Genomic DNA, 16485 nt, shown 5'->3' on the forward strand with positions numbered 1-16485 from the left:
GTTCGCGCGCAGCCTCGAACAGCCTCCAACCTCTAGGAAGTCCCCAGTTTCAAGCCCTGGACGTACTGGTCCGGCGCGCCAAAGCGATTACACCTTGGCTTGCGTTCCAGTTCCCGCCCCAGGGCCTAGGAGACCCGCTCCCTTGGCACTTGGGGGAGAAACCCCGGGCGCAGAGCGGGAATCCCTTATTGTGGGTGAGGAAGCGGGGTCAGGAGTCTCCTTTAGAGTTCCCATATTTCGGAAGAAGGGTGATGCTTTTCAAACTTGCCGGACGCCTCCCAGAATGACGCCGGGGAGAGCTAGCCCTTTAAGATTGTGCGCGCTGCTCACGTCCCCGCCTCTCGGGGAGAGGAGGGGCGGGGCGGGGCGGCTTGACCCCGCCCACCAACAGGGCCCGCCCCCGGCGTCCCCGCCCCGCCCCCCGCGCTCGGCCGGCGGCGCCTTTGATGTTCGGACCCGCCAGCTCCCGGAGCCGCTCAGCCTGGCGCCCGCGCCCCGCGCCCCGCGCCCCGCGCCCCGCGCCCGCAGCTCGCCCAGGCGGAGTCAGTCCGCGCTCCGCCCGCCGCGCTTCGGGCTCGGAGGTCCGGACTCCGGGCTCGCCGCCTGCTGGGCCGGTTCCGCGCCCCGCACTCTCGCGCCCCGCGCCCGGGCGGAGCGCACCATGCCGCAGCTGGACTCCGGCGGGGGCGGCGCGGGCGGGGGCGACGACCTAGGCGCGCCCGACGAGCTGCTGGCCTTCCAGGACGAAGGCGAGGAGCAGGACGACAAGAGCCGCGACAGCGCCGCGGGCCCGGAGCGCGACCTGGCCGAGCTCAAGTCGTCGCTGGTCAATGAGTCCGAGGGCGCGGCGGGCGGCGCGGAGGTCCCGGGGGCCGGCGCCGGGGCCCGCGGCGAGGCGGAGGTCGGGGCTGAGGTGAGCGCCGGCCCGCGCCCCGCGCCCCTCCCGCGCCCGCCGCCCCCAGCCCCCGGCCGGCCCCGCCCCGCCCTCCCGGGCCCCTGGGGTACCCATCCCTCGGCCCCCTCCTGCCCCGGGCCGCGAGCCCGGCGCCCCTCACGGCCCCTCTGGATCTCCCCGCAGGCGCTCGAACGGGAGCACACTTCGCAGAGACTTTTCCCCGACAAACTTCCAGAGTCTCTGGAGGACGGTGAGTTTCGGTCCGCCTCCCCTCCACCCGCTAAGGGCCCGGGTGGGACAGGGGGCCACCGAGGACGGGGTTGGGGGGGGCCGGGGGGCCTGCCCCCACGGCAGCTAAAGGAGGCGGCAGAGCCGGGGCGGGGGGAGTGGGGGCGGGTTTCCAGGGCGCCGCCGGGCTCGAGTCACTTCCGGTGCCCTGACCTTTATAGGAGTAAACAGACCCCCGCCATCTCTGCCTCCCCTCCTGCCCAGGTGACTGCCTAATCCCCAGTCTTGAGGAGAAAGCGTTGGCCCAGGTTCCTTGGCCCGGAGGGCGGGCTGGGGGTCAAGTAGGGGCCGCCGAGGGGAGGCCTGGACTCGGGGTCCTGCATCCGAACTGAGGCACCCCCAGCCCGTGCCTTCTCCGGCCACACACGTGAGCCGGACCCCTCGGCAATTCTTTCTCTGGAGAGCAGACTGCCTCCAGCCCGAGCCACCCGGTCGGGCGCATCTGACCCAGCTGTGGTTTTTCCAGGCCTGAAGGCCCCAGAGTGCGCCAGCGGCATGTACAAAGACACCGTCTACTCCGCCTTCAATCTGCTCATGCACTACCCGCCCCACTCGGGAGCAGGGCAGCACCCCCAGCCGCAGCCCCCGCTGGTAAGTGGCCCCGGCAGGCCTTGTGCCTGCTACCTCCTTGACCAGGTATGTGAGGCATGGGCAACAAGTGACTTTTGCCTAGAAGAAGATAGATAGGTGAGAACTGTGTTTTGGTGCCTTTTCCCTTACACGCCCAGTGTGATCTGAACCGGGAGAACTCTGCAGAAGGAAGGAGAGAGACTGCCCTAGGCGCCCCCCTTCCCTCCAGCTGTTGGCTTTTGTCTTCCTAGCTTGCTCACAAGCAGGTGCAGGCCCTGTCCTGGTGCTAGGTAATGCCAGGGTAGAGTCTTTTCCCAGAATTTTTGAGCTGACACCATCCCCTCCCCTCCTGAGGGTGGTGTTGGTAGTGTGGTCTTAGCTGTGAGTTTTGCAGTTAGCCTTCTCCCCAAGCCTGGGTGTTTGGAAGAATGGGCAGAAAGGGTAGTGTGTTTCAGAGCTCTTGGTTGTGCAGGAGAAACATGCTCTACTCACTCTATCCTTATTGGCATGAATGCCCCCTTGCTAGAGAAAGACCCTGAACGCTATGTGTAGAAAGTGGGTTTTTATGAGACTGGTTTGTTCTCATAAGCTCTGGGAGGTGGTTTCAAATCAGTGGTGTGGGTAAGGGGCCCCTTTAATGATTTTACTAATTACATATGTTTAGGTGCTTCGAAAAGATTCCACGACCATTACAAACCATGCTTTTCTGCCCCAGATCATTACAAACCATGCTTTTCTGCCTCATTGGTACAGATGATCTAAAGGTAAAGAGCCTATTCTGAGTGCATTGGAGCAGTACAGCTGCGCTTAAAAAAAAATTGAGCTTAGTGTTTCAGACTGTCCTCAGCTGGCCTAAATCAAGGGTGAGATTAGAGCTCCTAGAGTACACGAAGTGTTTGGGGAACTCTGGTGGCTGCAAATGGAGGTCCAGTGCAGGAGGGGCCAGCAGGTAGGTGGCTCACATGGCTAGTTGGAGGATCACTCCGAGGGAGGAGGGTGACTGCCAGGCTGTTTCAGATCAGGAGGGAGGAGGGTTGGTTCGGAAAGCTGTTTTCATGCCGAAGCTGGTGGGAGGTGAGAAGGCAGATTGAGGCTTCTCTCTACAAACCCCAGAATGGAAAACTTGGTAAACTGTTGACTGCAGAAATGAGCTCCTTGCTGCTTGGACTCCCCATTTCCTCAGAGGCAGAAGGAGCGTGTTGGTTGAGTGGTCTTTCTGCTCTAGGATGGCTCCGTCCGTGAGGTGCTTGCTTCTTTCAAGTCTATGGGGCAGGGGGCTTGCCCTCTGACCTTGCCACCTGATGCAGCACCTCTCCTCAGAGACCTCCGCCCTGCATAAGCAGATGCTTAACGTAGATGCTTTTGGGTCCCTTACAACGTGTAACCCTTAGATTTTGGGCCAACTTGACATAATGCAGCGCTGCCAAACTGCTGGCAGGTGAGTTGCTTGCAGAGGGTGCTGGGGTCACTGTGACGGCCTTGGGTAGACAAAAGGCCTAGGCCCAAGAACAGTCCTAGGAAGGACTGTTCCGCTCCAGCCTCTTGTGATTCCACAGTGGTGCAGGGAAGAGGCGGGATTTCTGCGTTCCTTTCAGGGCCTGGGCCAGTGGGAGAGTGCCCAGAGTGGGAGGGCCTCGTTCTCTTTCAGGGTGTGGTGATGAGACCATTTGGTGTCCTTAAGCTCACACTGATCAGAGTGTAGGCGACAGACAGCCAACTCCAACAGTCAGGATTGGGGGTGGGGGCCGAGGGCAGGCACACCATTATTCTCCTGGCCTGCGGTCATTTGTTTTTTCAACTTGGGCATCTTTCTTAAGCTATAGCAGAGGCTTTTCTGTATATCATACTCTCTCCTATAGACGTAAATCCCCTTGCCTTACTCCCCACCCAGCTGCAGCCTCCCACTGCCTGGCTTCTGGGAACATGGGAGGAGGAAGACAGGCTCTGGAGCTAATGTTCTGTGTGCTGGAACCAGCTGTTCTGTGGGGCTGGGGACAAGGACAGAGGCAAGGGCCTAAGTTGGGGTGACACCGGGTAAGGAAAATGTCCATGAATATAGGGGAGCCTCTTTTAAGCAAACCTGATAGTTCAAAATAAATAGCAAGTCGGAGTAGTGGCTTGTGTTACCCGAAAAGTTGTGTGAACGTTTAAAATATGGTTGGTTTTAAAAAGCAAATTTGATTGACTCCATGTTTTGGGAGCATATGTATCAGAGTATCAGAAAAGATACTCTTACAGTGGGTCAGGAGTCCATTGTAGGGCCCTGAGGAAAAACTGCCTTTGGAGGTTTCTTCCCAAGCTCTGCTTTCCTGAGCCCCTCTTCAGGGGACAGATGTCAGGCTGCCCAGCCCCTGCCCATGAGCCTTAGATCTAGGCCACCCAGCCCCCTTTGCCCTTTCTCAGAGAATCCAGGCAGTCAGCAGTTGTGCTGACAGGTTTTTAAGGCCAGTCGCTTAACCTCCCCAGACAGTGGGGAAAGCCCATGCCAAGGTGTCCTCCACCCACGTGTGGGTGGCACGCCCATGTGGCTACCATGTTGGATGCCTCAAACCGGGCAGACTCAAAGCTTGCCAGGGGCAATGGACCAAATGACTACCTCACAGCCAGCTGCCAGGGGGCAGAGGGAGATTTTTTTCCCCTAAAAGCGTGCTGCTTTTTGGTACGTGCCTTCTTGTGAACTCTGTTTTGGGAAGGGAGAATTAGGTCAAAGTTTATTTCATGGCTGCTGTTTGTGAGGCATCTGATGTAGGCTTGTAGACTGTTTCTGGCTTCGACCAGTAGCCAGTCCTTGTTTCTGTTTTGTTTGCTCTATTCTGCTCCGAGATTGGGGGTGGGGGTGGGGGTGGAAGGAGCAGTGAGCTCGTCCTGGGCCTGACTTTGAGGAACTTCTGGGATGAGTAAGGCATCGCTCCCTAGGGAAACTCAGACTCCTGGATGTGTGAGACTGCCAGCCGGGCGCAAATCTTCTCAGAAAGGAGATGAGGCCCGGTTGCTCTTGTGGCCCCTTGTGTGGGCTCCACTCGGAGTCTATGGCCTGGAAGGCTGCTGAGCCTTTAGCCATTTAGATGAAATGTCCAGAATAAGCAAATCTATAGAGATGGAACATAGATGCGTGGTTGCCAGGGGCTGAGGGAAGGCGGGAATGGGGAGTGATTGCTAATGGGTATGGGGTTTCTTTTTGGGGTGATGAATGTGTTCTGAAATTGGACAGTGGTGATGGGTACACAACCCTGTGAATATACTAAAGCCGCTGAACAGTATACTTTGAAACAGTGAATTTTATGATGTGCGAATTACATCTCAATTGAAAAAAAATAAAAAGGCTGAGCCTTTTGGCTCTTGCAGGGACTTGGGACTGTTCCCCAGGCCTGATCTCCACAGCCGTCCTGGTGTATGTGCCTGCCCCAAGCTAGGGGCTCGGGCATCAGTTCCAGTGTTGGGGGAGCCCTTTTGAGGCAGTGGACCCTTGCTTGGGTTCCAGGCCATTGAGCTCACATTCCCAGGTTCCAAGGTCTGAGGTCAGATGAGGGCTGTGCTAATGAGCCCTGTGGGGAGCAGGAGGTGCAGGTATGAGCAAGACTTGAGCAGAGGAAGGAAGTGCTGCTGACACACGGCCACCATGTCCAGGGAAGCTCTGCAGAGATGCACCCACCCAGCCCTCCATAGCCTCAGAGAGAGGGAGTGGCCGGGTCTTGCTGGGGACGGTTAGTGAGGGTTGATCACCAGCCCCGGTTGGAGTGAACCTTGTTAGGAGCGGTCTGGCACCAGGCTGGGCACAAGACAGATCACAACCAGCCTCCGCCTCTGGGAGTGCCTAGCTGAGTGGAGGAGACAGATGAACAGACTGGAACCAGGCCCTGGTTGGAGGAGTGCTGTCACAGAAGGCCCTGCTGGGGCGTCCTGGGTGGAGCTGGCCCCCACGTGGGCTGTGGGCTGTGGAGGAGGGTCTGCTGAGCAGCTTTCTGAAGATGCGGAGTCGGCCAGCTGATGAGCACAAAGAGTACCTGGGCTCCCCTCCAAACATGCCAGATCTCCCACTTCTCTACTTCAGTCTCCACCTAAAGCCCAGGCCACCACCATCCCTCACCCAGAAGACAGTAACGGCCGCCCCGGGCTCCCTCTACCTCAACCTTGGCCCCCCTCTGAACCCCTGCCCTAACCCCCAATCTAGGCTCCACACACCAGCCCAGCATCAATCAGATGAAACCCCGCAGTGGCTTCCCATTGCTCTTGGAGTAAGGTCCAAACCACTTACCACAGCCCTAGTGCCTGGGTGGCTGGCCCTGCTGACAGCCCCTCCTCACCTGTGCCATACTCTTCCTCTCTTCCTAAATAGCAGCTACTGCAGTGTCTCTGTCTGTTTTACACCCGTCCTGTTCTTCTCCACCTCAGGACCTTTGCACTTGTTCCCTCAGTTTGGAATTCTCTTCCCCAGCTCTCCCAGAGCTGCCGCCTTCTCATTTGTCATTCAGGGCTGAATCCAAATATCACTTCCCCAGAGACACCTCCTGTGAACATCCAAGTGGGGCCCTCTGTCATTCCCCCAGGCCTCTGCTGCCTCACCCACCTTGGTTCTCCAGGCCACAGTGGGTGGCCCTGCTTTACAATGCACTCGCTGTACTGAGACCAAAGGCAGCCCATCTGTCAAAAGTATCTCTCTACCTCAGTGTCCTCATTTGCACAATGGGAGTGGTGAGCCCTCCTCCCAGAGTTGGGAGTGTGGACTGGAGGCAGCAGTGCCAGGGAGGTGCCCAGAAAGGTGCCAGTGGTGTCCTGGGCTCGGGAGGTTGGGGTTTGGCCATAATTGATCCCTTCTCCCTTGCTCTCCTGGCTCGTTTGGGACTAGTGGTGGCTCAGTGGCAGGCCCCACATAGACTCCCATCTGGAAGGTTGTATCTCTACTTTGGGCCACAGGGGTCTGGGGGTCTGAACCCTGGGGGCTAGCTCTGGGACAGGAACACAGGTGTACAGGCCCTCCCCTTTTTTTAAAGCTTTATTTATTCTGAGAGAGAGAGAGAGAGAGAGAGAGAGAGCGCTTGCAAGTAAGCCAGCAGGGGAGGGGCAGGAGAGGGAAAGAATCTCAAGCAGACTCCCTGCTGAGTGGGGAGTGAGTCCTATATGGGGCCTGATCCCAAGACCCCGAGATCACAACCTGAGCTGAAATCAGGAGTCAGACAGTCAAATGACTGAGCGTCCCCCCCCCCCCCCGCCCCGCAGGCGCCCTGTTTACAGGCCCCTTTCTTGCTACCGTACCTCACCTAGGGATTCTTGGGAGGGGAAGTACAGTTCTTGGAGCCAGGATGGAAGCCCCACTACTCTCTCCATCCTGAGAGCCTCTCCTGCCATGCTCAAAGATTCATCTGAAAGAAGCCCCCCCTTCCCTAGCCACGTAAAAGCCCTTTGTGGAAGATGTTCGGAGCTGAAGCTCTTTTGTAAGAAAAATAGGGAAAAGACCCATTTGGTCACCAGCTTCCAAACCATTTTCAGACCTTTGCTCACATGGTCATACATGTGTGCACCCCGTCCTGTCTTGCCCCAGTTCTTCCCCTGGTGTGGGGGTGCATGTTTGCACCCGCAGATGGTGCCCACATATAGCATCTTTATTTGTTATCCCTCAGGCAGCTTCTTGTTTGCTCACAGCTTGCCTTCCTTGCCAGTGGGAATGATGCTGTGTACAAATCACTCTTTATTTTTTTTTTAAGATTTTTATTTATTTATTTGACAGAGATAGCGAGAGAGGGAACACAAGCAGGGGGAGTGGGAGAGGGAGAAGCAGGCTTCCCGCTGAGCAGGGAGCCCGATGCTGGGGCTCAATCCCAGGACTCTGGGATCAATGACCTGAGCCGAAGGCAGACGCTTAACGACTGAGCCACCCAGGCGCCCCCAAATCACTCTTTAGTTTCCTTTTTGATTATTTTCTTGGAGCAATACGCGTAAGCATTATGGGGTCAAAAGGCAGGAAGAATCAGGCATGCCTGGCTGGCTCAATGGGTAGAGCCTGTGACTCTTGATCTTGGGATCGTGCATTCGAGCCCCAAACTGGGGGTAGGGATTACATAAAAAAATAAAATGTTAAAAATAAAGTGGTAGGAAGAATTACAGCCTTTTGCTTCCCTCTGGCCCCAGTTTGCTGTGGGGTTCCTTGCAGTGTCGAAGCATGCAAACTCCCAACATGAAGTTTCTTCTTTTCTGTTGTTCGTTTAATAGGCTCATGGTGGGAAATGGGACTTAAAAGTTATTTTGACTTGCATTCCTTCCTGACTTGGAAGGCTGTGTGGTATTGGCTGTGGTGTTTGGAAAATCTGCAGCCCCCAAGGTGCGACTTCACTTTCAGGGTCCCATCTTGCTGCCTTTCAGGGCCAGGAGGGCACCACAAAGGAGGCTCCTCCTGCAGGCCGCCACCGCACCCCATCCACAGGGGCTGTAGTTACAGGATCCTTGCCCACTCCTCTAGCTCAGTGGGCTGGAGGGGCTGACAGAGCCCTAGGCTGGTCACCAAGGCCTGGGTAGTCTTTACCCAGTCATACTAGGGTTTCATCGAGCCAGCTTCCATAGCTCTGCCCACCTCCCCAGGTGCTCCGAGACTCAGCTGGTGAGTGGAGCTAAAGAGGGGTGGGCTTGGTGGTGACCTCCTCGAGGCTGCTAGCAGCCCGTGGCCTCCTGGGTCTCCTGAGACCACAGCCCACCCCTTGCCCCGGCAGCAAAGGAGGTTTAGCTGAGCCGTGAGCCTGGGCTTCGGGGGATCCTGGTCTCAAGTCAAATGACTGCTGAGGTCAGGCTGGATGAGGGTGGGTCCAGCTGCAGGGAGGGGCGGGGGTGTCACGGCCTCCCTATGAGCTCCTCGGGGGCCTGTGGTCCTGAAGCCATACAGTCACACTCCCTCACACCTTGTGACTGGTAGCTTCCTGCCGCTGTGTACAAACAAGACTCGGGTGGAGGAAACAGGTGTTTTATCAGGTCACAGGGCTCCCCCCTTCCCCAACAGTACAGTGCGCAGATCTTTGGGTAACCACCCTTCTCTACTGGTGGGGACAGGAAGGCCAGGTCAGGGAGGGGACCTATCCAAGGCCCCTTAGAGGCACGGAAAGGGAGGGCATTGTCTGGAAGACCCACCCTCAAATACTGTATCTGCCACTCGTTGGCTGAGAGGCCCTGCGTGAGTTCTTTAACCTCTGGAAGCCTGAGTTTCCTCATCGAGAAACAAGGAGAAGGAGGAGGGTCCCTGGGGCATGGAAGGAGGCGGCACGTGTGGGGCCCCAGCTACGTGGCCGATGCTGTGAGTGCAAGCACCGGGGAGTGGGTTGCTAACACCGGGGTGAAGAGCTCCTGCAAAGGGTGCCATGCCAGGTTGTAGGGGAGGGGCTCCTGAAGCTGAGCTGGGACGCAGCCCCCACACCTGCTCCTCCTCAGCTCAGCAGCCGGCTCCCCTGCGGCGCCATGGAGCGCAGCTGTCCAGCCTGCCCCCTGACAGCGTGGCTGCTGTTATCTGGAACCCTGGTTCCAGGCCCCTGATGGCATTTCCGAGCCCCTGCGTGCTTGGCCTTGGCTCAGCACAGAGGGGTGGTAGTCTCTACCCTCCGGAGCTCAGTCCGCTTGAGGCAAAGAGACTCTCCTGGGGGCTCACAGTTAACTTCGCGGTTCTGCCCAAGTTGGATGAAGGGCAGTGAGGAAGGAGAGGCCGGCTGGGGGCCAGCCAGAAGAGCTTCCTGAGAGGGCCAGCTGGGGCCCTGCACCGGTGACGTGAGAGAAGGCTCCGGGGGCGGGGCAGTTTGAGCAGAGAACAGAAGTGAGTATGTTGTTGGTCATTGGAAGGGCAGCCCGAAGCCCAGGGTCGGTGAGCACGAGGTGAGGCTGGAGAAGAGCCAGCAGGGAGGGCCCAGCATGTGACCTTGATATGCAGGCAGCACTGGTCCCAGAGCCTGGGAGTGGCTGGCGGGCACACACGGTGTGTTGGCAGCACGAAGGGCCAGGTGGTGACCGTCGCAGATGGTTTGAGTTGGCCATGGAGGGAGAGGCAGACAGGGCCAGCAGCCGGGGCAGGGTGGACGCTGCGAGACCCCGAGCTGGGAGGAGGAGTGTGAGCAAGGCCAAGGGAAGGGGCGGGTTTTGGGCAGGGGAGACCCAGCGTGCTGGCGCATGCAAGGCAACAGAGCTTCGAAGGTAGACGATTGCATTTTCATTTGACTCTCAGTCTCTCTCTCGGGTCATGAGTCCAGGGTCTTGTCCTCCTGTTGACTGAGAGGAACTGAACCCCAGAGGTCAGGACCCTCAGCCCGTTGGTGATTTAGCCAGGGCATAGAGAGTACCTTTTCTCCGCATTGTCTTTAGCAGGACTCAAGTCTGGGGAAGGTCTTTGAGAACCCAGGACATTGGTAGCTTCTTCCTTCAGGCAGTTAGGTGCCTCTGCTTACAGATCCATGATGCTTGGGTTTTGGTCCTGGGCACCACCGCCCTCCCTTAAAAAGATGTGGCCTTAGCATGCACAGTCTGTCAGGTGGGTCCTGGTTGGGTTCTGTCCTGGTCATAGGGTCTGGCCTGTTCTGGTCCCGCTAGAACCTTGGGCTCCCCTTGGTGCAGTCCCCTCGGGTGGAGAGGGATGGCCCCTGCTGGATAGGGGCTGTGGCCTGGGCTAGGGCCAGGATGGGCGTGAGTCTGGCCCTCTCCCGTGGGGTGGGGGCTGCCCATGTAGCTTGTCCCGTGGAGACTGACTGCCCAGGCTTTGCCAGCAGACATGGCTTTGGAGCCCAGAGGAAGACTGGTGACCGAGCTTTCGGGCACAGCCAACTCTACAGCCAGAGCTCCCTGGAGGTCAGAGGAAGGAGACGTTCTGCCAAATAAGCTTCCCCTACCCCTCCCATGAAAATGACCAATTGTTTCTCTCTCCAGGACAGGAAGGTTGTTGGGGCCCCGCACTGTCTGCTTCCAAATGACGAATGTGTGGCTAAGGCACGGATTGGCAGGACATGGCCCACCCCAGGAACAGTGGGCTTTGGGGATTGGCAGTTAGGGCTGCCCCTCCCCACCATGTGTGGGCTGGCCTAGCCAGGGTGGCATGTCTCCCCCTCCCAGAAAGCCCAGTTTGCCCATGAGGGCAGGGAGCTGTGATGGGGAAGGAAGCCAGAGGACAGAGCCACCGTCTCTCCTGGCTGTGTGATCTCGAGCAAATCTGTTAACCTCCCTAGGTCTCCACTTCCTTCTCTAAATTGGGAGTGGGGATCCCTGGCCAGGAAGGATTTCTGAGGTTCAGATAAGTGTGGGCTAGAGGCATCTGCCGCTCAGGTGGGCCTCAGGGGGCACTTGCTGGGCCTTGCCAGGACTGCTCCAGGCCAGCCTCCCCATCATCAGGCAAGGAAGATGGGAGGGGGTGGGAATGACAGGTGATGGGAGTCCAGGCTGAGGGCATTCTGACTAACTCTGACCTGGCTCTGGTGGTAGAGGCCTAGCCTCCCGTTCTGCTGGGCCGCCATCTGAAACGCATTACCGATGCTTTGTAAACTCCACATCATTTGGCCACATGAAAGCCTATAATCTAAAAATAGCCACTCCCAGAGGACGCCCCGCATTGGTGGGGCTCAGCTGACCTCGGCACGCACACCCACCAGCAGGCCACCTCCCTTGACAGGGAGCCCCTACTGGCAGGGCCACACCCACCCACCCTCCCAGTGTGGGCAGCCCCTGCCTGGGGCCACTCTATCTGGGCACAGATTTCATCCGGCTGGTCAAAGCTCCAGGCTCCAAGGCTTTACCCAAGGCAGAATGTCTGGAGGAAGCAGGAGGGAGGCAGCTGGGGCTGTGTCGGTGGCCCCAGGACCCCTTTCCCAGCCCCATACATGCCTGGAATGTCTGTGGGACACTCATTGGGAAGCTAGTGGCACCATCTTACAGATGAGGACCCTGGGGCCCTGTGGAGGGGGAGCACTGGCCACTGTCAGGTGCTGGACAGGAGGGCCACTGGCTGATGTGCTGGCTCGAGAAGGGTGGGGGCCGGCCCGGGCCCTGTAGTGTCGGCGGACGGCTGGCCCCAGCAGGGAGGCAGGGCAGCTGCAGATCTCCAGGCCTCTGGGGTTGACTCTTTGCCCTGCTTTCTGTGGGTTCCCTCTCCTTATGGTCTCTGTGACCCAACTGCAAACCACTCTTTTCCCTAAAAATAAACATGCTTATGGGATTGGGGGAAGCTTTGTAGCTATCAAAGGAAATAATAGGGTGTTTAAGAAAATTACATTGCGTTTTAAATAACCAGCATGAAAGTCATTAAGTTTGAAGTTTCATTCAAATCAGATGGCTCTGTGGCTGGCCCAGTGGCCAGGCGGGCAGAGGGTGGGTGGGCCCTTGGGGACGCGGAGAGACAGCCTGCAGAGAGCTCTGTGGTGGCAGCACTGAGGTCTCTGCTGGGTCCAGCCGGGGCCCAGGCGGGGCGGCTGCTCCGTGCGTGCCGGGCTACAGCAGCCACCCTGCAGCGCGGCGGCTGGCTCAGTGTGCAGGCGGGAGCCGCCCAGCTGTGGTGGGCGGGCCATGGGTGGGGCTTGGGGGTGACCATAGTCCGCAGGGTGTAGGGACGGATGAAGCTGCGAAGCCAAGGCCACAAGGGTTGGTGGCCGTGTGGAGGTGGGGTTCCGGGGACGGTGGTTTGGGTCCGAAAGGGCTGGAGAAGGTCTGCGGGGCCTGGGCCCTATCTGTCCTCTCCACTGCCGGCCTCTCAGTCCCTGCACAGGGCACAGGGCAGTGCAGGCGCTCAGCAAACCGTAGTTGAGGGAGTGGCAGCAGCTTTAGTGGTGCGTGTGTCGAGAACTTCCCAAGCGCTGGCCCATGCCCGGTATCTAAGTCCCAGTATCAAGACTCTTACAGGAAGCCGAGAAAGTGGTGACTGTTACTGCTCTCATTTCACAGATGGGGAAGCTGAGGCTCAGGTGAAGGATGCGCTAGGACCTGGAAGAGGCAAGGCTTGGACTTAGGTCTCTCTTACCCCAAGGTCCATGCTCCTTGGTGCTCTGCTGCTTTGCTCTCAAATGTGGGAGATGGGGGCACCGCAGGCCTCGACGCTGCGTGGTACCCCCACTCCTCTTGGGCTCGTGAGCTGGGTCCAGCTGGGTTCTCTGGCCCCAAGGACACACTTGGCCCTCAATGCCCCTCCTGGGCATGACCTCACGGCTCTGGGCCTGGGTCAGGGCAGGATACTTTCCTCCCTGGACATCTGACAAGTCAGCGTTGTTAGGGCCACAAGGGTTGTGTTTCGTGGTTGGAAGCAGGAGCCCAGGGTTTCCAGAATGAATGTTGCCCTGGAAAGTATTTCCGAATAACATTTACGATCGGTCACGTCTGATGCCTGATGAAAGTGTGCAGGATGTAACTTAAAAACTGTTTGTTCTTGGACCCTTTGCTCTTTGTGGCTCCGGTCCTGGCTTAGCTTGGTGCTCAGGGTCGGGCTTCTCTGGAGTAGGTGCCTTCCTCCATGTGATGGGGGGTTGGGCTGGAGGTTGTCCTAGGCTCTGAGTCACTGGGAATGGCCTAAGGAAGCGGAGGTGTCCCTGGGCATGGTATGTCCTGTCTGTTAGCGTGGCCTCCCGCGCCACCATGGGCACATCCTGCTGGGGCATTTCAAGAGCAATTTTGTCTTGTACCCCCAGCTCTGGTCACTGAAGGCCAGTCAGGATCTCGGCAGTCTGGCCTGATAGCAGTCAGGCAGGAGTCCAAAGGAAATCAAGGGCCAGTGGACCCAGCCTGGCACAAAGTCCAGCTTTCCTGAAAAGCCTGGGATGTGCTTGCTTTTGTCTTTTTTCTTTCTTTTATTTTGTTCTTCATTAATTTAATCCCAACATCAACCCCATGAGATAGGACCATTATACAGATGAGGAGCCCAAGGCTTGGGGAGACCTGTACCTTCTAAGTGCTGGAGGAGTGATTTGAACCCAGGCTTCTGTGTGTCCTGCCCTTACCACCATGCTTCCTTGCCTCTTAGACAAACATACCTATCCACTCCTTCTTGGGGAGGGGGGGGTTATAGCCCTAGCTGGGGGTAAAAGAGACCTTGGCTCCCTCTACCCCCTCCCTCTGCACTCCTCATCCCCCCACCCCGCCAGGAGTTTGGTATTTCCCCATCTCCCATGTATTTTTACACTGTTACACCTTGGTGAGTATCTGTAAGAGCTGTCTGGTGTGGTTTTTGGAACCGTCTAACTCAACCTCCTTGGGGGCTCCGTCTTCCAAGGGCCCTTGTGGCAGCCGAAGCAGCCCTGCACTGCTCCCTCTGTGGACACTGGTCCTGAAGGGCTTGCTGAGAGCCGAGAAGCCTGCAGCAGCTCCTTTCGGCTCCATGCCTTGTTTCCCTTGGCGTAAACTGCTGGGTTCTGTCCAGGCAGGGCCCCAAGGGTGGCAGGAGCTACAAGGATGAGACCCAAGGGAGCTTCCTGACCACAGGCCCAGGCAGGGCTGTCCTCCTGGGGCTGGTGCAGACAGCTGACCAGAAACCCCCGTCCTGACTTTGCTTCTCAGAAGCTGGCTCACATTAATCGGGGCAGAAACGCAGTGCTGAGATCTCCGGGTCTCCTCCCCAGCCTACCCCGGTGGTGCCATCAGCCCCCCGCCTTTCAAGGCGCTGCCAGGGCTCTCTGGTCTCTCCCTCGTAGACAGCATGCTTGTCCTTGTAGACAGGCCCCAGTGAGAGCCGCTGCCATTGGCAGCAGCGGCCCTTAGTCCCCGTCACACGTGGAGGGGTGAGCACAGGCCAGACCCTGTGGGAGGGATGACCTCCCAGGTTTCCTTTAGTCACTGATGACTGAGAAACTGAGTCAGCTCCTGTGAGGACAGGGTGAAGGCACCCTTCACGTAGGGCTAGGTGGGGGTCAGAGGCCTCATCGGTGAGTGCCAGAAAGCTTCTCGGCATGGTGTTACCAGCAGCGTCTAAGATCCCAGGTCCCCGGTGGGCGGGAGGTCTGGCTGGGGAGACGCCGAGTGAGGTTAGGGGAACCTGGGAACCCCTGGCTTCCCATGTGTGGTCTCCATGCTGGCCCTGCTCCCAGCTGGTCTGCGAGGTCTGCCCCTGAGCGGTGACGATCTCTGGCCAGGAACCCCACAGGGCTGGATTCCAATCCCCGTTTGTCGCTACTTGCCATGAGACCTTGGGCAAGTTGTTGAGCCTCTCTGGGCTTCGCTTTCCCTGTCGGCGCGCGTCGTAAAGTGACGGGGGAAGACTGGTCGGATGCTGGCGGGGGTGGAGCTCTGCTGGGCGCTGGCTGTGGGCGCTGGCTGTTCCTAGCGGGGGCTGCCGTCTCTAACTCTGCTCTTTCCTTCCTGCCTTTCCTACAGAGCCTGTTGGCTTTACTCCTCGGGGAACAAAATCCCTGAACTTCCCCAGGTCCCCCTCCGCAGAGCCGTGCTCTCCCTCCTGCCAAAGGTGGGCTGAGCTCCGAGGTCGTACTGGCCTGCTCGGCCCCGTGGCGGGCTCCCGAACGGCCAGGCACGGGAGAGGAGCAGGCCGAGGGACTGCCTGGCTGGGGAGGGCGGGGCTGCTGCACAGTCCCCACACCGTGTGTCAGTAGCATCAACGAGCAGCTCAGCTGCAGCAGCTCCCGGAAGCTTCTATTTTCCTCTGAAAACATCCTGTCCTGAGGGGCGTTCACCTCAAAGAGGAGGAAGGAAAGCACAAGTAAACGAACGCACAGAAACCACTGGAGGCTGTGGGCCAGGCCACTCAGCTCAGTGAGGTTCAGCTAGCTCGGAGGGTGCCTTGGGGCCAGGCTGGGTCTAGAGCGGGCCTGTGGTTTGCCAAGGCCTCATGCAGGGACTCTGGTCCTCACCTCTGCCGTGGCAGGGCCGTTATCTGATGTTGAGGCCAGGCAGCTGGTAGACTGGCCACACACACCTGGCAGGACTCTGTGCAACCATGGCAACAGTACTCTGCTGGCAGGTGGGACCGAAGCCTCCCAGTCCCCAAGGGTGTGGCCCAGCCATCCCCCAGTCCTCCAGCTCAGCCAGCCACACGGCCACGGCTCCGTGCTCTGCGGTGGGTGTCTGGCACAAGGTGTCCGGCATGCTGTGGGCGGGGAGCTTTCGGGCTGTCCTCCGGAGAGCACCATGTCCTGGGCAGCAGGGCCCCGAGTGGGGGCTGGGGATAAAATGGCACGAGCCCTGCCAGGGTCTGTCTGCAGAGGTAGGGTCTGCCGGGACCCACAAATCGAGGCCCAGCTGATATGCAGGCAAGTCCCATTTGGAAGGTCTGGGGGGCTTTCTTCTCGGAAACTGACCCTCAGTGTCCCAGGCCTTGGGGGAGCTTCCCACTCGGCAGCTGGCCAGATCCCTTGGCACTTAAGCAACCACTGGTGACAGTGGCTCCCAGCTCCAGACACGGGTCTGGGGGAGCTGTGGGACTACCTGGTGGGCCCTAGAGGTGAGAGAGGAGCCAGGAGGAACTGATCAAGGCCAGAGTGGATGCTCGGGGCCAGGCCCTGGATGGAGCCTGGCTCTTGGCAAGGCAGGGAAGAGCAGTGAGAAGTGGAGGGGACTTCTGAGCATGGCCAATGTGCGGGGTTTTGCAGGGGAGCTGGGCCAAGGAGCTGAGGCCCAGCCTATACTCATGCACCCCGAGCCATGTGCCCTCACCATGGGCCCAGGTATCTGTCCACAGGAAGACGTACTTTTTCTAATGAGCACAAAGGCTCCATATGAAACGAGCAGCAGCCCTGGCTTCGACTTTCTGGTTATCCTGATTGCCAAAGTACTGCAGGCAGGAGATGGGG

The 16485-nt window shown here is 58.6% G+C and overlaps 1 protein-coding gene across 1 annotated transcript in view; it reads left to right on the top strand.

Moving 5' to 3' along the window:
• Positions 1-508: 508 nt before the first annotated feature.
• TCF7 (transcription factor 7) overlaps positions 509-16485 on the top strand; it is a 33446-nt gene continuing 17469 nt past the window's right edge. Inside the window, 3 exon segments of the mRNA XM_073878495.1 lie at positions 509-913; positions 1079-1145; positions 1650-1774. Of these exon segments, the coding sequence (XP_073734596.1) occupies positions 662-913; positions 1079-1145; positions 1650-1774 (444 nt within the window). The 5' untranslated portion in view covers positions 509-661.

The sequence above is a fragment of the Callorhinus ursinus genome, unplaced genomic scaffold (genome assembly GCF_003265705.2).
Source record: "Callorhinus ursinus isolate GAN/ISIS: 27379988/994484 unplaced genomic scaffold, GSC_fseal_2.0 scaffold30, whole genome shotgun sequence".
Classification (NCBI taxonomy): Eukaryota; Metazoa; Chordata; class Mammalia; order Carnivora; family Otariidae; genus Callorhinus; species Callorhinus ursinus.